The 21,073-nt window shown below is 46.5% G+C and overlaps 1 protein-coding gene across 1 annotated transcript in view; it reads left to right on the forward strand.

Annotated features, from left to right (window-relative positions):
* Positions 1-21,073, forward strand: part of ARID2 (AT-rich interaction domain 2) — a 1,055,333-nt gene that overhangs the window by 653,777 nt on the left and 380,483 nt on the right. Inside the window, exon 13 of the mRNA XM_085653362.1 lies at positions 6,636-6,770. Coding sequence (XP_085509488.1) covers positions 6,636-6,770 — 135 coding nt within the window. The remainder of the gene's footprint in view (positions 1-6,635; positions 6,771-21,073) is intronic.

Genomic DNA, 21,073 nt, shown 5'->3' on the forward strand with positions numbered 1-21,073 from the left:
CATCACTCCCAACACCGCCAATGCAGAGCTGCTCAACTCGCTCTACTGCCGCACAGAGGTACTGTTCAAGATTTTCCAGATCCAGTCTGACACCTGAGGAATATTCCATGGCAAGGAATCGCAGTTAGATAGTCTCTACTTGAAAAAGCATCACCAAAGGCAATTAACTTGTTTATTTCTCCATTAGGCTATTTAACAGTTAACACATGATGCAGGAAAAAAACCCTCTTCTCCGAAATCCATTTTTGCTATTCCTGTTATAATGGATTTTAGACGAATTTAAAAAGGTCTATCCTCCTGTACAGAAACCATCTTACCTCTGAGAGCTAAACATTGTTTTATTTAAATTAGAAGCTTCTACATTAAAACTAATACAGAGCACCCTTTGCAACATCTTTTGTGGAAGAATACTTTTATCGCTGCAGTCACTTCAGTCTGTACAGTTAACGAAATCCAAGCCCTGTCACCTCAAGAGTTTTAGATAATTAATATAATAAAAATCTCTGCATCTCTTCCAAGAAGGTCCTTCACCCTTTATATACATATTTAGTTCTGAAGTTCTACTTCAATAAGGATGAAGGGCAATGGGGAATATTCTCTGTTATTGGTAGACTGTGCTCCATTAAGGACTTGTTGCATGACCTCTAAGTAGCCCATCTCTAGATGGATTGTTTTGCGTATTCTGTTACATTATCACTTAGCAAAGTAAATTTTGCCAGGAAAGCTGAAAACCCAAGAGACAATTATGAAACAGCTGCATGGCTTCATAACCTCCTTTTAAATATATTTGTAAGGCAGTGATCTGAAAGTCTATTCATACTTTCTCTAGGCAGTACTTTTTGGACTCAGGTGCTAGTGTAGAAGACATTCTGCTCCGAAGAATTTGTTCATTTGAAGCAGATCATCTTCAGTTAAAGAGCAAGTCTTGCTGTCTTTTCAAATTGCAGATTGTGGTATTGCATTTGCCTCTCTATTCTAATGTCTGACTACCAGTCAACATTAGGAAAAGTTAGTCATTTGTAATCCTAGTCCTGCCTCATAGTAAGATGCATTTGATATATTTATAATATATAAAGAGGCATCATCATTTGACAAGCTATTTTCCAGTTTGTTTTGCACTCTAATTTAAGACTCGCCTCTTTATCAAATTCTACATTATAATAGAGTAGCAGTACTCTTCTGATCTAAAACCCAGCTACCTCTGCAATCGCTCTTTGACTGTATTGTTGCCCGTGTCTTTGTACAACGCTCTACCGCCTTAGTTTTGTGTTGTACAAATACCACATAAATAATTTAGACATACAGGCCAGCCATATGGCTTTGTGAATCTGTACAGTGCATCACAAGAAGAACCAGCATTAGAAATCAGAGATTGCGTACCTGTCGAATGTTGTGCAACTGGGTCAAATTAACCATTACATCGGCAATGGGTTGTGATTGGCTCGGCTTATTCTAGGTATTGGAGTTCACTAATGGAATAGTTAAAAAAAAAAAAAAAGCCTTCGGGCAATACATTTTTTGCATTTGGCGGAATAGCCCTCATGGTACTACAGTTGCTGGTTAACGATTTCTGTACCACGTCTAAAGCATTTTTTGGTATATTCAGCGCAGTGCACAGAGAAAAAGGAAAGATGAAAAAAATGGTTTAAACATTTAAAAACACTATTTTAATGTAGTTGAAGTCTGAGGCTCATTTAAAAATGTTCTCCATGCTATACTCCCTGTGATTGGTGTAAAAAGTTCAGCACTGCTGTGAATCTGTGAGGGATCACCAACTTTTGCATGACCCGGGCATCTATACGCTATACTGACATTGTGTTCACAGTATGCATGACCCACGTATATCAATTGGACCTATAATCAAAGTGGGATAGAGCCTTTCCCCATTAACAGCTGCAAAGCATAAAAAGCCAGACTAGACCAGAATACTTCACTCTCTAGAGTAATTCTATGGTCCATTGAAAAATGACTCCCTTTTTCTTCAATATGGAGTGAGATGGATGTATTTAAAAAAACAAAAAAAAACGTTTTTCACAACAACAACAACAAAAATAAAGCAAGATTGATAGACTGTGACTTGTGTCATCTGGCTCTACCTGAGGAAAGTTGCAAACAGCTGTACTTTCAGCAAATAGGCTTCTGCAGGAAGTCTTCAAAGCTGAAATGTGGAAACTGGCTTACCTTTGTGAGATATTACTGCCTACAAATTTAACCTGGACTGAGACATTCTATCAAAAGCTGGTTCTCTATATAGAGCACCAATCAGAGGTATACTGTGCAAAGAATCCAGGCAATCCTTATTGGTTTACAGAGGCACAAGTAACAAACCCAAATGCTTTCTTTTGCGATAGTGTGGGCAAGAGATTAGGCTTATCGGAGGGTAGTGCTAAGCATTTGTTGTACTCGGAGGCAACAAATGAGACGCACTCAAAAAGAAATTTACGACCAAGTTAGAAAAACAACACACTAGTTTAGAAAACAATTTCAACACCAAGTATTAAGTAAGTACTTTTTGAGAGATTGATTCACAGGTAAGTAAAATGTTCACTTAAATGAGTCTTTACGTGGTAATGTTTTCTTTGGAGGGAAAAAGCATATACTGCATACTACTAATTTCAATATGTTTCCGGGGGTCCCCTTCAGGGCCTAAGGGGGTTTGGGAGCAAGGTCCAAAGAAACAACATCAGTTAGTCTTTACCTGCCCTGCAGCGTCAGGGTGCAGAGGTGCTGGTCGGGCTGGTAGCTTTGCCAGCTACTCCAAGGGAGGGGCACCTAGACACAGGCTGCAAAGGGGCCCTTGGGTACAAGTCACAGAGCTTCCAATGTGGGGCTTGGTTCGTTAGAGTCCAAGGAAATACAGTCGGAACGCTTGGGTGCAGAGTGGTTAGGTCTGCTGGGCTTGTGCATCATGGGCCTCACGGTTGTCGGTCTTCACAGGTTGTGGGTCTCTGCTGTGCTGACGTCCCTTGATGGCTGCTCAGAGCCTGGACTGGGCTCAAACAGGCTTTGGTTGCTGCATGGTGTCTGGTGCCACGGCTATTGATGCTGTGGGGCTTCAGTTGGTACTGGCGTCTTCTCACTTGGTGGGGAGATGGATCTGACCTCCTGGAGCCCGATGACCTCTTCCTGGGCGCTGTTGCATCCGTGAGACTGAGGAGCGGCAGAACAGTGGAACGGACTCTGCTGTTTGGTGCCTGCAAGCTGTAGGGGAGTAGCTCCTCTACTCCAACGGAGATTTGCTGGCAATTTGAGAAGTGCTGGCAAGAATATATGCTACCACTGAACTGTGTAAATATTGCTGGATCACCATTTTTCGCAGCCTGATTACTGTATATCTGAATGTATACATGCACAGTCTTGCATCCATGTGTATCTCCTATGTTCCCTCTTCCAGGACAGTGGGCGGGTTTCAGCTTGTATTTGTTAAAATCCATAAATAGTTGTTTTTTTTAAAACCATTAAAAAAAAATTACAATTGTGAAGTGCTGCCAACCCACCAGGTTTCTTGTTAGAGGCAGAGCAGCAGAATGAGTTGGTTTGTCGGGGTAGGTATCGGGCAGGGTTTGGCGCAAAAAACATCCGCGGCTGGTCCTCAGTAATCGCTTTTTTCGCTCTAATTTAACCTGTTTTTGTGTCCATCTATTCTGAGTTCCTGGTGCCAGGGGTGCCACCTAAATATTCAATTTAGGTGCATTAAAGGGGAGTGTAAGGTAGTAGCCAATAGGCTTCTTACCTTTGGGGTGTCTACACCCCCTATATGAACTCTTCCTGTGGTAATCTGGTTATGGGTGTAACTAGCCTGATAGTAACTATACCTTCTGACTGGCTAATGTTTCCGCATGTTCTGGTGCCAAATGGACCCTGGGCAGGAGTTGGCATTTCCCCTGTCTGGGGTAAGCCAGGGTCACATATCAAAGGCGGCAGAGGCCTTTGAAGTCTCCTGCCTTAATATGCTGATAACTAGGCGTCTGCTTGGAGAAGGTGACAACACCTCTAGCCTGTGCAGGCATTGTTTCTGACCTCCCAGAGCATGGGCTCCCACCTGCGGGGGGTCAAAAACCTGTCTGTGGTGGCAGGCTGGTCTACACCAGTCAGCTAGTACACTAGAGGTTGGTAGGTTTTCAGAGGGCACCTCGAAGGTGCTCTCTGGTTGCATGTTTTAATACATCCATTACTAGCATTAATTTGGATTTTTTAAGTAAGTTGTTTGATACCAAACACCCTGAGTTTCAGTGAAGCTATCATGTAGCTGGGGAACTCGTAAGAAGTTCCCAGTACATGTACTTAAGATAGATTCTCTGTTCAATTGTACTATCTAGTTATTGAACTAGATAGCACAGGGCATAGCTGCTAATGTAGATATGACCACATGTAATATAATTCACCCTGCCTTAGGGCTGTAAGGCCTACTGTAGGGGTGATTCACATATATTCAATCAATCAAACTGGAATTGCAAGCGCGCTACTCACCCGTGAGGGTCTCAAGGCATGTGGGGGAGGGAGGAGGGTAAGCAGCTCCGATCAGTCGAAGAGCCAGGTCATGAGCGTCTTTCTGAAGATGTTCAGGGAAGGGGGTGTGTCTGATGTTGAGCGGGAGCTCGTTCCAGGTATTGGCTGTGAAGTCTGAGAAGGTTCTTCCACCTGTTCTGGCTCTGCGGCTGCGCGGGATTTTGGCGAGGTCGGAGGTTTTTCTTGAGTACATGGAAGGAGATTCTCTCGTTAAGGAATTGGGGTCCGGTGTTGTGGATGTATTTGTAGGCGTGGGTGAGTATTTTGAAAGTGACTTAACGGCTAGCCAGTGGAGGTTCCGTAGGTGTTGGGTGGTGTGCTCGTGTCTAGGAATGTCGAGGACAAATCTGGCTGCGGTGTTTTGTATGGTCTGGAGCTTGTGGAGTAGAGACTTGTTGATCCCGGCGTAGAGGGCGTTTCTGTAGTCCAGTCTGCTGGTAAGGAGTGCGTGGGTGACTGCCTTCCTTGATTCGAGGTGGATCCAAAAAAAGGAGGGTGTTGAAGCAGCTGGAGGCGACAGCATTGACCTGTCTGGGCATGGAGAGGGAAGACTTTGAGTATGATGTCGAGGTTTCGGACGTGGTACGTGGGTGGGGGGATCTGCCGAGGGCGGTAGGCCACTAAGTATTGTTCCATGGCGAGGTGGAGGATTCGTGGAAGAGGACTTCTGTCTTCTACGAGTTGAGCTTCAGGCAGTTACATTTCATGCAGTGTCTGGGGACATGGCACACAGGGTGTGTGCTGTGCTGTGTTTTCACGCTGTGTTTTCACTTTTGTCTGCACCATTTCACGCATCCTGAAAAGGCAGTCTGCATGAGTTTGGTGGTGGGTTCCGTAAGGTGGCACAATACATGCTAGAGCCCTTAGAAGACCCTCTTCAGTACCCATGACCAAGATACCAGAGGTGCCATTTGCTAGGAACTTGCAGGGGTGCTAAAGGTCTTGCCAGTTGTGTAACAATTGCAGTTACCTTGTTTTTGGGAAAGATAACCAGCATTGGGGACCTGGTTAGCTGAACCCAGTGCACTTCAGTCAATGTTGCATCTAATACCAGGCAAACAGTTAGTGTGACCATGACAAAAAGGGGCACTTTCCTACACATTCAGTCCTGAAGATCTTATACATAAGAAGCTCCTACAGCAGGTTTACTGTTTGGTTAAATATTGCAAGGATGCTGTTTTAAATATCTTGTGCTTCAAAATGTGCTCACTAGTTGTGAAAAATACTACTTTAACTGTTGATCTGTGTTGATATTTATAATGAATGACAAGTCTGGAGTCCCAGATTTTCCCCTTCCTGTTGAAGCATTTAATTGATTGAATCTGAACCGTTGTCCCTAGCAGGAGACTTTAAAACTCAGTGTTGAAAAAAATGAAAAACGTAATTGAGAGTTTACAGCTTAGTGATGAATATACCAAGCATATCTAAGAGGTATGAACATTGCACTAACCACAAGTGCAGTTATTAACTTATTATATTCCATATTTTAACCGTTTCCTCCCTTCTGCTGTGACAACTGTGCTTTATCTTACACCCTAAAACTGGTGCACCAGCACTTTAAATGTACATAAAGACAGAAAGATGTAATTGTCTTTTTTTTGTCTGTTATCAGAGCACAATGCCACTGTATGCAGAAATTATGGAATTCCCAGTGCCTGACGAGAATACTGGATAAAAGATTTTGTAACGATTGATGCAATTTGAAATATTTTCGCAAACCATCATTCTCCTATTGTAGACAATCATAGGCATATGTGGTTACTCACTGAAACAGCCTAGAGGGTCAAAACATTCAGTGCACATGACTAACATAATGTAACTTTTGTACTGGTTATTAATTATTTGTGAGCCATCTTGAGCCTTGTCAGTTCAGTGGGCTATAATTTCTCTTAAACTGTATAGTTTCAGATCCTTCTATATTGGTGATATTCAGGGAAGTCGTTTATTTTTTGCAGCTTGTAAATTAGTGGTTAAACGATTCTATAAAATCTCAAGCCATAGTGCCTTCACTGAAAGTGGCTTAGTCGGTTTTTCCTTATAGATTCCCTGAAATGGATTCTTTGCCAAGCAGTTTCAAAGTTGTTTTATGTACTTTTTATTTCACAGATAATGTATTTCAATTTCAGGTTGAATGCACATTTTGAAGTGACTCAGGATTGCTCAGTCTCGCGATCAGAGATGTATTCTGAATATCTCTCAACTTGCAGCAAATTAGCTCGGGGTGGAATTCTAACATCAAGCGGCTATTATAAATGCCTGAGGTAGGATATCGCTTTTAAAAATTTCTGAAACAATATTGCAATATTTTTTTTTTTACTACTACATATGTTGTATGCTTTCTTGCTACTTCAGTCTATAAGAAAAAAGTCTTATGTGAATGTCAGCTGCAGAGACCTGTATGAATTCACAGGTCGCATATGAAAGTCATAGTAAGTCAGGTTTATCTCAGTCAGTTTTAGGTGACTGTTAATGATGTGTTATTTCTATAACTGCCACTTTAATAGGTTATCAGATATTTTATAAATAAGGAAGGCCTGTGTTGGATGAGTTATGACTTTAAGCAAAATCATTCAATAAATACCTTGCAATTGGCTTTCCCAAGGTAGGGGTATATGAGACTGTAACATTAATGTAAGTTTTGCCCTACACCCCAATCCCTGAAATGTACTACCCTTATGGTAATCAGATTAACTTGATTCTGCTGATTATGTTTTTGCACCTAACTCATCTTAACCTCTTTATTATACTCCCTTCTGAGTGGCACAGATAATTCATTGGGACCTTCTTTCTGGGTTTCTTCCATTGATACACAGAGCACTTTGCAAGTCAGTGCAGCCACTCCCTTGTTTAGTTTATTTTGAGCAAAACTAAAATGAGTCTTCAGTTACATCCAGAAACTGATAATAGCATGGAACGTAAACCTATCGTTCAAAGACTGTTGCAAAGTAGCTCGAGTTCACTGGAATAGTGGTTCTTCATCATAAAATCTTTGATGGTCATAAACATTTCTATGTAGTAATGCTTTGTTTGTATAGCATGAGTCTAGCCAAAAGCTAGCTGAGTACTGTACTAGGGTAAAGTTACAGTCAACGAATGATTGGAGTGCTAGCTGGTTTTCTAAGGAGGTAAGTGCACCTATACAAAAGAGGATATCTGGGTAATTATGTAATATGGTCCTATATTGTAATGGATGGGTTCTGGTGACCTCATTGACCATGGTGCCAAATGCCGAATGATTTGTAAATGTAATCGGAACCACTTTATAGCAATGGAGGTCTGTATTAAACATACAAGCCATCAAGTTTTTTTTTGTGTTACAGGTTTATTTTGTGGTAATTCACTTGAAAAATGTGTTTTGTTTATTGAAAGTAGCAAGTGAAATTTTGGGATTTACGGTTTGGGTTCTTACCTTAAACAGAACAGTTGCAATTGAGAATCTAGAAAAAAGCAACTCCCTTTGCTTGTTAAACATTTTATCTGTACAAAGGATAGATTATTTTAAGTGGATCTCATCAAGGTGCAGGGCATTGATTGGAATTAGAATGTTGAGGTTTTGTTTACCATTCATTAGTACATAACAAATAAAACAATGCACACTGGTCAATGCCAGTAGAATGATGAGATGTGGCATTTACCAGTTAACTATGCATATTCTTCACTTGCCACATAATTTGCTTTATAATTTGCAGATTTCAAGAACATAGTTATTTCTGTCTCAGATGGATCAAAATAATACTGTCAGAGTATGCACTGTATAGTGATGTATAAATTCCCCCCTTCCTTCCTGCATAATTTAGATAACCAAACCACATAGTTAGGTCCTTCATTGCGGCGTAATCCTAATAGCTTTAATAATGATAAAGCTGGGAAGAGTGGTTTGGATGCTGGTGGTCTGATGATAAAGCCTCATATCGTACACGGTCCCATGAAATATTTGTGACATTTAATGGGTGGTTGTGATATAGGATGTTTATACCGCTGTATTTTATGCAGTAAAAGTACCCAAACACGTAATTGGGCACCAAGACTGACTAGTCAAAATGTGTGTGGTAGATCAGAAGTGTTGCACCCATTTTGCCAAAATATATGCACTAAAATTAAGCCATACAGTGCCTTTTTGAAGAATCCACGCATGTGGAAAGCTTCTATCCTTATTTTTAAAATATTTACCAATGCATACTACTGCAAATGCGTTGCAGTTTAACATTGAGTTACTGACTTATAAGCAACAACCCACAGAGATCTTCTGGTTATGATTATGAACGCACACACTAATCCCCTTGTGTGTATGGACAACAGCTGTGCTCATTAGGCATTTGTCATTGGGACTGGCCTGTGACAAGGCTCCCCACCCAACCCTGTGTTATCCAACCCCATTGCCCTCAGCCTTTGGCTATGCACAGTGGGGGTTTGGCAAATGGTCTGGCCTACAGTTGGATCCTGGGCCCTACCACCTGCCATCATTTAACCCCAGTTGTGCATGTCTTTCAGCTGCAGGGGTTAGGTGCAGGGCCTTGCCTGCAGCCAGTGCCTGTGCTCTCACTCTGACCAGAACCTACCACCATAGTGTATAGCCTTCAGGCATGTGGAGGAGGTGTTCAGTGCAAAGGCTTGTCTCTCAAATTTTTAGGACTCAAGAGTCACATACCGATTTTGTTTTTTATTCCTGATGTGGTGCTTGAGGTTTCCAAGCCTCTTGGTACGATTAGCACCACCCAGGGTGGGGTCGTCACCTCCGAGGATTGCCCTGCATAACTTTGCAATTTGTTTCAACATGTGAAACTCTTGAATAAAGGCTGACTCGATAGTTTCAAGGTAACCCAAAAAAGGTTGTTTCAGAGCCCTTATTGAGCCACTCACATTTCTTAAATTCTAAAAATGATTGACAGAAATTGCAAGGTAACCTATTAAAGCCCGCTCAACAACTTTTTCTTAAATGCTAATATTTCAAAAAGTACCGAATGGATTTATACCAATCCAACAAAGCATACTTTCTGAATAAAGTTAGACTTTCTTGCCAAGTTTGGTGTAAATCCATTCAGCTGTTGGGATCTGAGGCATAATTTCTTGTCTTAGTTACAATGGGGAATCGCTTCTTTTTTGAGTCCCCTTTTTAAAAAAAGAATTCTCAGTGAACCTATCTGAATGAAAATTATTACAAACCTTAACTTTGACTAAAGTAATGATTTGCCACATTTGAGGCAACAGGGTGAAAAGTTGTAGGCAAATAAAGAAATGCCTTTCTAATTAAAAGTGTGGCTTAACCATAATTACACAGTAGCGACCACCACTATGTAGCTCGTCTGTTACATAGTGTCAAGTTTCTAATGTGTAGTCAGTTCAGAATTTCCATAGAAAATGCTTTTTCGCTTCGCGCAAACATTGCACTGCTTGACAAATCTTCACAAAAGTAAAGAAAAAAAAAGGTTCATCCACCTCAGCTCCCGCATGGAATGTTTTGTGCCAAACGGCGAAGCAGAGCCCAAGAAAAAGTTTGTCCCAAAAAGTTCATATCCCTTTTTAGGTCTCGGCTAGCGAAGGCTGCACTTGCCCAGTCTCGCTGGCGCGATTTAATGTTTTTAGGTATGGGGCTTGAACCCGCCCCTCTTCTCCATTGGCTGGCTTCCTAAACGGAGGACAGCCATTGGAGGAGAGGGGCGTCTGTCTATTTAAGCCCCGTCTTTTTCGGATTCGGGGGCGTGTTTTTAACTTTCTTTCTCTCCTCTGGAATGTAAACATTCCAGCCAATGGCAAGAGGATAGAAAGAAAAACACGCCCCCGAATCCAAAAATGCCGCTGCGTTTCTCCGAGGCATTTCTGCTTGACCTCGGAGAAAGGCGATGGTGTTCATGGCGATTCCCTCAACGACTGACGTACTTCCCTTGACCCTGAGCTGCACGCAACCCGAGGATCTTGAATGGAAGCTGCCTTTCCACCAGCCGTCGATAAAATGGAGACTCCAAGCCCAGTGGCAGCGCAGCCTCCCGAGGGCGAGCTTGATGAGGATGATGACGAGGTAGGGAATGCACAGGAATGTACAGGAGAATACACGGTGTCTCTAATACACAAGAGAGGAAGGACTGCCACTCAATAAATGAGAAAGGCATTGAACAATATATTGTTTTGTGGTCTTCGGTATGACTTTTTTGTCATCCGAGTCAGTAACATTGTTTTGCGGTGGCCCCGCTGTACAGTGCCCGTTGTGTGTGGTCGTGCAGGGCCTGCGAAGTGTTTTATGATAGCGCGTGGCTCAGCAGTGTAGCGTTTGGCAGTGCGAGGGCAGTATGGGTTTGGTGTTTGCTTTGTGCAGTCTCTGGGCAGTGTCTTTAAAAAGTAATGCCTGTACAGGGTCATGCAATGTCTGTCTGTCCAGAGTATATGAAGCGTCTGTGCAGCACGCACACTGTGCGCACGCAGTGTCCACGCAGCGCATTTGCAGTGACTGCCAGTTTCCATGCCATGTTTTTCCTGCTGTGAAACTCTCGGTTAACGGAAAACTCCTGGCAGGACTTCCGTCCTTCCTCTTTCACGCTTCAGTGTTTTTTAGAGCATTCTGCGAATCATCATGTTTTTGAGCGATCTGTCAAAGTTTCATTTTGTCTGTTAAGTGATAACATATTGTCCGAGCGACAGCTAGGACAAGAACCGAAACGTTTCTTTCATAGCAAACCGATATCAACAACCGACCCCCTCCCTGGACTCCCACGGAGGGGTGAAAAACAAACTAGGGGAGAGAGAGGGGGGGGGGGGGGAGGGCTGGACCACGCCTGCAAAGAAGGGGCCACCGTGCCCTTTTTAGGTCTCGGCTTTAGAAGTGTGCTGCAGTCAGGCTGAAGGAGAGAGGGACTTCCCTCGGGCGCACGTAGGCCTGCGGGGGCAGCAGCGGCGGTAACGGCGGCAGCGGTGACAGGTTCCGATCCGACCGCCACCGGCGACCCCCTCCTACCCATTTTTTTTTAAGCTTAAGCTTTTTCCTCCGCTCCACACCGCCCCGATGCCGCCGGCCACCCCCCAGTAGGGGCAACAGCTCAGTGCCGCCCGGCATGGGGAGCACGGCGACTCCGAGCCCTTTTGAACCTGTGCTGTGTCCGCACTACTCACGAGAGGTCCTCACATCCTGGCCGCTAACCCCCGAACACGGGACTGTTATTCTGCTTCTAAGGACGTTCTTGGGAGTAGAACTACACAGTGTAAATGGCATTTGTCCCTACATACAGCATACATGCCAACATTTCAGAAGAGCAAAGTGGGAGATTTAAAACAAAATCGAGAGAATGGTTCCTTGAATCTGGTTACTGTCATGTATGGGCTTTGGAAGTGTGCTGCTGCAGGACTGGACATTTGAAACGCAAATGCACGTTTTTTTCTTACCTTTCAGAAGCATGGAGCGCAATGGCAGGCCATTCGCTTGTTAATGGGGCTTTGTTGGTTTTTCACCTCTTCTAGAGCCCCTGCATCGCCACTGACTATTGCTGGAAGAATTAGCACATTGCACAATACCAAGCCTTGGCTGCTGAAACCCCGAAATCGGTAGTCTCCCGCTCCAGTGTGGGTGGCTCTGTGTGTGTGTGGGTGGCTTTGTGTGTGTGTGGGTGGCTTTGTGTGTTTGGCTCTGTGTGTGGGTGCAAATGCAATAGGTCTCGCGTTTGAGAGAGATTAAGCTATTGACATTGTAAATAACCATGCTGTTTCTTTAAATGTTTTAAAAACATAAAAATAATGTCATGAGCAATGCCAATAGCTCTAACTTTAACAATGACGAGACAATTGCATTGTAAATGCTTGTTAATTAGGAACTTTTGGGAAGCAAAACTGTTAAAAACAGGTGAATTAAATTACATCAACTTGGCAGAAAGTTATAATTTTACTCCGTTCCTTTGGTCAAAATTTGTAACTTCTGTGTTCCAGTATTATCAATATGGAGTAATTCCAGGACCCTGGACTGTAGAGTATGATACTTCTATTCCTTAAAAATGGACCCTTCAGTTTGCAAATTAACTGTAGGCAAATTGCCTTACTAGACTTGCTCAGTAAGGTATTTTCAAAGAGAAAAAGATAATTGCAAGTAAACAAGCAAGCTATAGGAAAAACTATCGCACACTAGACAATATTTACAAGCTACAAGCAATTCTAGAAAAATGTCACCATTCGTGGACAGTTTGTCTATGCAGCTTACATGGACTTTTTCACGGAGCACAACTGTGTTTGTGGACAAATACTCTGGAGAAATGGTATAGGATAGGCGTTCTTGAGAATCCTTTCTGGTTAATTGCTGCCCTATACGTGCAACCTAGTGTTCTTTTTTGTCAAACCTCTTTATTGATTTTTTTACCACAAGAACTTGCATTACAATCATAGCAAGTAGACCATTACTTCACATATAATTGCTATATCTGTAATCCGCTTTTCATTACCTTTTGTGGTCTGCTATTACAATATTCATTATTTCGCCTCAAAAAGCCCCTTCCCTTCACTGAACACCCACCCCCTCCCCTATACTTAAGTAAGAAAACAAAAACATAAAAGGAATAAAACAAGTTACTCAAATTGGCAGCAGGAGCCTATTATGAATGAGGGGATCTTCCCAGGCACAAGAATGTTCTACAGGGCTGACAAACACCAGAGTCTCAATCAAGCCTGTTATAGGGGGCCGCAGGGCAGATTCCCCTCAAGGAACCGCCAACCATAGTGACCCCGTACTTGTAGGTAAACCTGGGGTCTCCTCCAGTCCCACACGTCCTTTCTCCTCCCCTTTAACAGCCCTTTAAGTGCACCTTATGACGTGGTAGTAGACATTTCCTTCAGACTCAGTAACCACAAGATGTCTACTGACTGCATAACAATGTTCATCATGCCTGTGTTCCCATGGCACACCCCTATATTGGACAACCACTGTGTATCTCTCAGACAAGCTGTCTAACAGAATCCCTTTGTCAACCCCTGATCACCGGTCCTCTACATGCAATATTCCTTCTCTTCCCGCAGGTTTGATCAAAGTGAGGGACCCTCTCAGGAAATTCAGGCGGGGCTCGGGAGCCCTTGCTTCTTCCAGGGGTTGTTCTCTACATTCATGGACTCTATTCAAAACTGGAAGAGATGCAATGCCCGTGTTCTAGATGGACAGGCTGTGAGTGGAAGCCCTTTTTGAACAGATAGCCAATTGGGGAGCCCCAGGAATATTCAAAGTTTTTAAAACTGTCCCTAAATAAGTCGCCTAGGAGGCCCCAGCACATATCAGACGTATCTGGGAAGCATTTTTTTCAGTTTGGTAGGGTATAAGTACCAGTCATAGTGAATTTTGTAGTCTGCTTCCTGTAGGCCTAGAGAGCGGTTGTGTTGAGGTATGTCTTTTAATAACGATCCCCAGTCTCCCTCTGAAATGTCTTGTCCCAGGAGGCATTCCCAAAAGGTGATATGGCGAGGTGGCTGAGAAGGTAATGTGTGAAGTAGTAAATCATATAAAAAAGCAATGGTGTCCTTAGTGCCGTTGGTCCCTTTCACAAAACTTTCTAGTGGGGTGAGCTCCCTCGTGGCCCCTTCTCATGTATCTGGTTGTAGTGCCCAGTGATGCAATTGCCGATACCGGAGGGTCAGTCCCCTTCCTCCACCCCCCAACCCCCTATATCCACCCCCCCCCAAAAGATGAAAATCTCGTTGGCAGTGCTCAAAGGTGAGATTATCCGTGTTGTGAAAGAGGTGTGATAGTAAAAGGCAACCCCTCCCTCCATGCATCAAAAGGGCCTGGACGTGCTGCAGGGGAAAACGCAAGATTGTAGTGAATTGGGAAAAAAAGGGAAGGGGAATGTTGTCCATGGGATGAGGCTGTGTTTTTTCAGCACCTCATCCCAGGCTCTCAAGGTGGCCCCTGTGGGCGTGCTAAGGTAGGCGTTAAGAGGGCGATCCACCTTTGGTTTCCACAGTAGATCCCAGATGACTCCCTGTCCATGTGGAGCCAATGTTTGTCAGACTCCCTCTGGGACCATTCGGTTATAACTCTGAGTAGGGCGGCTTTGTGATAGAGGTTGAAATCTGGGAGGGCCAGTCCCCTCTCAGTCTTAGGGCGTCGAAGCAATTTAAAAGGGAGACAGGCTCTCTTCATTTGCCAGATGAATGCAAAACGTCTCGAGCGCCTTCAAATAGTATTTTTCCAAATCGATAGTTAAGCTTTGGAACAGATGGAGGAACCTAGGCAGCACCACCATCTTGATCGTGTGAATCCTGTCATGCCACGACAGATATATGGTGGCCCACCTCTTAAGATCTTCTTTCAAATTGCGCAAGAGGGGTTGATAATTAACCTGAAACATCTGTGTGATCTTAGGAGTTAATTTGATGCCCAAATAGGTGTGATCTTTCTTCGCCCATTGGAAGGGTGATGCTGTCTCCAGCAAACCCATCTCTGCATCACGGAGCATTAGATTGAGCAAATAGGATTTGGACAGGTTTATGCGTAGGCCTGCTACTCCCTCAAATAGTCTGAGTTTGTTTTGTGGGGCACCCAAGGAGTTTGGTGGGTCTTTGAGTTAGCAGGATATCGTCCGCAAATAAGGAGATCTTGTGCTCCTCTGCGCCAAAACCAATCCCTCTGATCAAGTGGTTGGGCCGTATTATTTCTGCAAGGGGTTCAATACTTAGGGCAAAGTGGAGGGGGGGGGGAAGGTGGGCATCCCAGTCTCGTCTCCCTCTCCAGCTGGAAAAGTTCTGAACTCGCTCCATTAAGCAGTACTCTAGAGCATGGCATTGTGTAGTTCACTCGAATCATGGCAATGAAGGCCTCACAGAAACCAAACTGTCTCAGGGTGGAGAACAAGAAAGAACAATCCACCCGGTCAAACGCTTTCTCGGCGTATAATCCGAGCATAATTGCCAGGATGTTTTTCTTGGTCGCCTTCTCTATTAAACGTATAACTCTCCGAACATTATTGTGAGTCTGCCTCTGGTCAACCCTGTTTCATTCAGGTGTATCAGGTCAGGCATCAGGTAGGATTGTGGAATACAGTTTTGCATCAAGATTAAGGAGTGCTATGGGTCGATATGAACTACAGAATTTCGGGTCTTTTCCTACTTTGATTATAATCATAATTATGGCTTCGCTCATTGAGGGATTTACCCTGTCATCCTCTGCTATATAGTTAGAGAGAAGTCAGGTGGTGGACAAGTTCCACACTACACGTCTTATAAAAGTGCGCTGTCAGCCTGTCTGGGCCAGGGGATTTATAGAGCTTCAGGGAGCTTATGGCTTGTTGGTGAGATTAGTGGCAGATCCACCTTGATCAGGTAATCTAATTGGGGCTGTGAGTCAGTGGAGTCAGCTGTGTACAGCGACTTGTAGAACTGCCCAAAAGTGCCTGCATCACCCTGCTCTGACGCCTCCAACTCTCCCGTGGGGTGGTACATATCTCCAATATACTCTTTCTCCCTACGTACCCTAAGTTGGTTCGCCAGATGTGCCCCAACCTTGTTGCCGTGTGTATTGGATGTTTGCTTGAGTCGTAGAAGTGTCAGCTCAGCCCTGTTTGTATAAATCACATTTAGTTTCTCCTTCACGGCTGTGACTTTGCGCTGGATGGACAGAGTTGGGGTCGTCTTGTGTGCCTGTTCCAGTTTATGTAGCTCTACCTCTAGAGTCAAGCGTTCTGCTGTTTGAGTGCTGATAGGGACGCCACACACTGACCTCTCAAGACCGCTTTGAATGTGTCTCAGTTGGTAGGGGGTGACGTGTCATGGGGCTTATTCAGCATTAAATACTCCTTTATTGCTTTGTGCAGATCGTCCTGTAATCGTCTGTCTGGTGGCAAAGCATCGGGGAAGAACCGATGTGAGTACTTCCACTCAATGGAAACTACCAAAGGGGCATGGTCAGAGATGATTATTGGGTGTATTTGAAAGAAAGTTTGTTATAGATTCCTTACCTTAGAATTACCCCCAGGTGTCAAACTGGATCCGGAAAGTTTTTCGTCAACAGTACCTCTGCGCGTCGGAAGGTGACGTCGGTCAGCTCGGCGTCCGTCGTTTTGGTCGTGGTTGCCGGGATGACGTCATGGTTGCTACTTAGAACCCGCCCTTGCGCGCTTACGTCAGTTCTTTCTTTTTCTGCGCCAGCCAGCACAGATCCGCAGAGAGTGGTACCTCCAGTCACTTTTTGACTGAACTTTTTGAGCGACTTTTGTCAACGTCTTTTTGAGTCCTAATGACTCCTGGTGCACGTAGGGATGCCTGGCTTCAAGACTTGCGGTTCCTGTTCCCGACTAATGTCGGTGACGAATTCGCTGCGTGTGCCTCTTTTGCCTGGAACGCGACCACGACCCCAAGTCGTGCTCCGATTGCCGGTCCACGGTTCCGAAGGTTTTGCGGGAGTGGTCCTGAAAGCTTCTTAAGCGTCGTCCGTCGGCTCCGTGCCGTTTGAGGGCCTGGTTGAGGGACCGGTCGCAGAACCATCACCAATCGTCCTCCAAGTCTTCCCACTCTGAGGTCAAAGAACAAGAAGAAGTCGAAGAAGCATCGCCCCTCTTCGACTTCTCCCCGTCTGTCAGCTGAAGTGACGAGGGATGCTGGCGGTGCCCCTCTCACGGCTCTGCGTGCAGAGCCTGAAGGGCCAACTCAGTTTCCCTCCCTCCCTTCCCGGGACCCGGAGCGACCTGTGCCCAGCTTTGTCAATTTAACGAGGCGATGCATGCTATCTGTGGGCAGCTCGAACCCACCGGCGTGCCTTTGGGCCACGCGGGCTCAGTTGGGGGTCCTAGGCCTTCTCTGCCGGCCTCTCCGGCCCCGGCGCAGCAGGGCCCCAATGGATCCAGGCCTGGATCCGGATTGGCGCCGGTTGACCTCATTACGCCTCCACCTGCGCCGCTTCCTCCGGCACCGTACCCGCATTCGACACCGGTTGTGCCCCTGGCCGGTGTCGACCCTGGCCTCCTTGCTGTTGTGGACACGGAGCCGGACCAGCGTCGCCCAAGGCCAGATCCAGCGCCGAGTGCGGGGTTTGTGCCCCTGTTCACTCCAGGGGACCCTTTCAGGCCAGATTGGCACCCAGAGGGTAGGGAGGACTGGGAGGGGTCAGATGACCCTCTGACCGACAAGTTGGAGTATGATCCTTACTGGAAAGAGGACCTGGGGGATGCCAGTGGTCTTGATGCCTCCCCTGACCGTGGCATGTTGTCTCCTCGTACCTCGTGGCTACAGAGGAGGGAGCGTCATACGCAGTGGTGTTGCTTAGGGCGGCCAAGGCTCTCCACCTCGAGCTCCCTACAGTGGCGGTCAGGACTAACCTCCTGATGCAGGTGCTTCAACCACAAGCGAGCTCTTCGGAGCCCCTGCTGCCGTGAAATGAAGACCTCAGCGACGTTTTTTTGGGCACCTGGTCGAGGCCCAACACGGGGGCTTCAGTGGATAGGATGATTGCCAGACGCCAATGCACGGGCCCGGGCGACCCCACTTTCCCCTCCCAACACCCCACCCCTTAGAGCTTGGTGTTGCAAGCCTCTACTTCCAAGGGCGCTTTCCCTACTGCTCCACCAGATGGGGAATCCAAGAAGCTGGATCATCTTGGGAAGAAGATTTTTTCTTCCGCCAGCTTGGGGCTGCGGTCAGTAAACACTGCATGTCTATTGGGCCCTGATTCTCACTCTGTGTGGGACACGGTTGCGCAGAAGTGCTGCATCAGTGTCCGGAGGAGGCCCGCAAATTACTCTCTCAGGCTGTTGCCGCTGGGATGGATGCAGCAAAGTTTACCATCCGTTGTGGACTGGATACCGCCACTCTAGGCAGGACGATTTCCACGTCGGTAGCCCTTCGACGCTACGCCTGGATGAGATCGACTGGCTTTTCTGGGGATGTCCAGAACACCGTTATGGACATGCCATTTGATGGCCGTCGCTTTTTGGCAACAAAGGAGACAACGCCCTTGGGCCTCTCCAGCTGCCCTGAGCAGTATGCTTTTCGCCCCTTTCGTGGCTACGGAAGTGGTGGCCTACTACGTTCGGCCCAGAGCCACAGGCCGACGCAAGTTCCCCAATGCGCGTGGCCGGGGATGTGGGAACCACCGATGTGGTTCAGGGGGCCAGCGGGCGGGACAGTCCACCAAACCCCCCCCCCCCCCCCCCAACACACATACACTCTCTGCAGTAGCCTCCAAAGCTTCCTAGTCTGACATTTCAGGTCCATCACGTCGGACAGGTGAGTTTTGCAGATAGTCCGAAGGGGCTACTCCTTCCTCTTCGAGACTACCCCTTCAGCCATGCCACCTCAGTACCATTGTATGTCGTAGGATCATCTGGGCGTTCTCTAACAGGAAGTCACAGCTCTCTTGGCCAAGGGAGCAATCGTGCGCGTTCCTGCTCCAGAAGTAGGTTGTGTTTGTTATTCCCCCTACTTTCTGGTACCCAAGAAGGACAAGGGCCTGTGTCCTATCTTGAATCTCAGGAAAGTCAACAGCTTCCTCTGGAAGGAGAAGTTCTAGGTGTTGACGCTTGCTCAGGTCTTGTCTGCCCTCGACCCTAGAGACTGGTTGGTAGCGTTGGACTTGCAGGACGCTTACTTTCACATCCCCGTCCTGCCGGCCAACCGGCGTTACCTTTCAGTTGACTCTGCTCCCCTTTGGCCTTAGCAGTGCCCCTCAGTGTTCACGAAAGTGATGGCGGTCGTCGCAGCTCATCTGCGCGGATCAGGGGTTCCAGTCTTCCCCGTATCGATGATTGGCTGTTGAAGGCAGGCTGTCGTCTCCCACGTCCAAACTACGGCCGACCTCCTGCATTCACTGGGGTTCTCCCATCAATGTGCCAAAGTCACACCTGACCCCCTCTCAGAAGCTCCTCTTCATCGGAGCGGTTCTGGATGGGACACAGTTTCGGGTTTATCCTCCCAAACAGCGAGTCCGGGATATTCGGGCTATGATTCCGATCTTTCAGCCTCTATCCTGGGTTTCGGTCAGGATAACCCAGAGGCTGCTAGGCCTCATGGCCTCCTGCATCCAGCTGGTCGGTCATGCCAGGTGCCATATGCGGGCTCTGTAGTGGGAGCTGAAGTTCCAGTGGGCGCAGCATCAGAGGAATTCGTCTGATTGTGTCCAAAGGGCACTGCACAACAATTGCAAAGGTGTTTCACGAACCAGGATTGGGTCAACGGCAGATCCCTCTCCCTTCTCCAACCAGAACACACAGTGTTGACACTCATCCCTTCTGGGATGGGGCGGCCATATGGGAGAGGCGGAGATCAGAGGCCTCTGGTCTCCGGCGGAGTCCGGGCTCCACATTAACCTTCTGGAGCTTTGGGCGATCTGTCTTGCACTCAAAGCCTCCCTTCCCGCTTTTCAGGGAAGAGTAGTGCAGGTGTTCACGGACAATACCACTGCCCTTTGGTACTGCAACAAACAAGGCGTGGGGTCATGGACCCTATGTCAAGAGGCCCTCCGCCTCTGGACATGGCTGGAACGTCAGGATATATCCCTGGTGGTTCAACACCCGGCAGGTTCTCTGAATGCCAGGGCGGATGAACTCAGCCGCAGGTGCATCACGGATCACGAATGGTGTCTTCACTCGGAGGTGGTGCAAGGTCTTTCAGCGGTGGGGAGAGCCTTGGTTAGATCTATTCGCCACTGAAGAGAATGCGCATTGGAATTTCCAAGGCGGCACTCGCGAGGCGATTCTTTTCGTCGCGAGTGAAGTTGCGGTCTTCTATACGCCTTTCCACCTATACCACTTCTGCCCAGAGTGCTGAAGAAGATCAAGTGCCCAAATCATTCTTGTGGCTCCGGATTGGGCACGAAGAGTCTGGTATCCTGAGCTGCTCAACATGGCCATCGATCCTCCGATCAGACTGCCTCTGCGGGAGGATCTTATGTCGCAGCAGCAGGGGACGGTCCTCCACCCAAACCTGTCCAGTCTCCACCTCCTTGCATGGAGATTGAGCGGTGGCAATTGACGTCATTTGACTTGCCTCCCGAAGTCTTGTGATGTAAGCTTGGCAGCCAGGTGTGTCCCTCCATTAAGACGGTATACGCCTGCCGATGGAACAAATTTGTGGCATGGTGCACAGCAAAGGCTGTGGATCCCCTTTCTGCCCCTCTTTCTAAGGTTCCCTTGTTCCTCCTTTCTTTGGCCCAGCAGGGCTCTGCTCTGGGCTCTATCGAGGGTTATCTTTCGGCCATTTCTCCCTTTCTGTGGCTTCCTGATCAGCCTTCTCTCCCCAGTCCCCAGTTGTAAATCGTTTCTTAAAAAGCATTACTCATCTCTTTCCTCCTATCCCCTTGGTAATGCCTCAGTGGGACTTGATTTTGGTCTGAACCTATCTGATGTGCGCTCCTTTTGAGCCGCTTCACAACTGTCCTCTAAGACTTTTAACTCTGAAGACTGCATTCCTGGTAGCCATCACATCTGCTAGAAGAGTGAGTGAGCTCCAGGCTATTTCATCCAAGCCTCCTTTTCTGGCTGTACATCCGGATAAAGTTGTCCTTGGGACTCGTCCATCCTTTCTTCCCAAGGTGGTCACTTCCTTTCACATCGGGCAAACTATCACTTTGCCCACCTTCTTTCCGCATCCTTCTAAAGAGGAAGAGAGGCTTCACCGT

The sequence above is a fragment of the Triturus cristatus genome, chromosome 4_1, assembly GCF_964204655.1.
Source record: "Triturus cristatus chromosome 4_1, aTriCri1.1, whole genome shotgun sequence".
Classification (NCBI taxonomy): domain Eukaryota; kingdom Metazoa; phylum Chordata; class Amphibia; order Caudata; family Salamandridae; genus Triturus; species Triturus cristatus.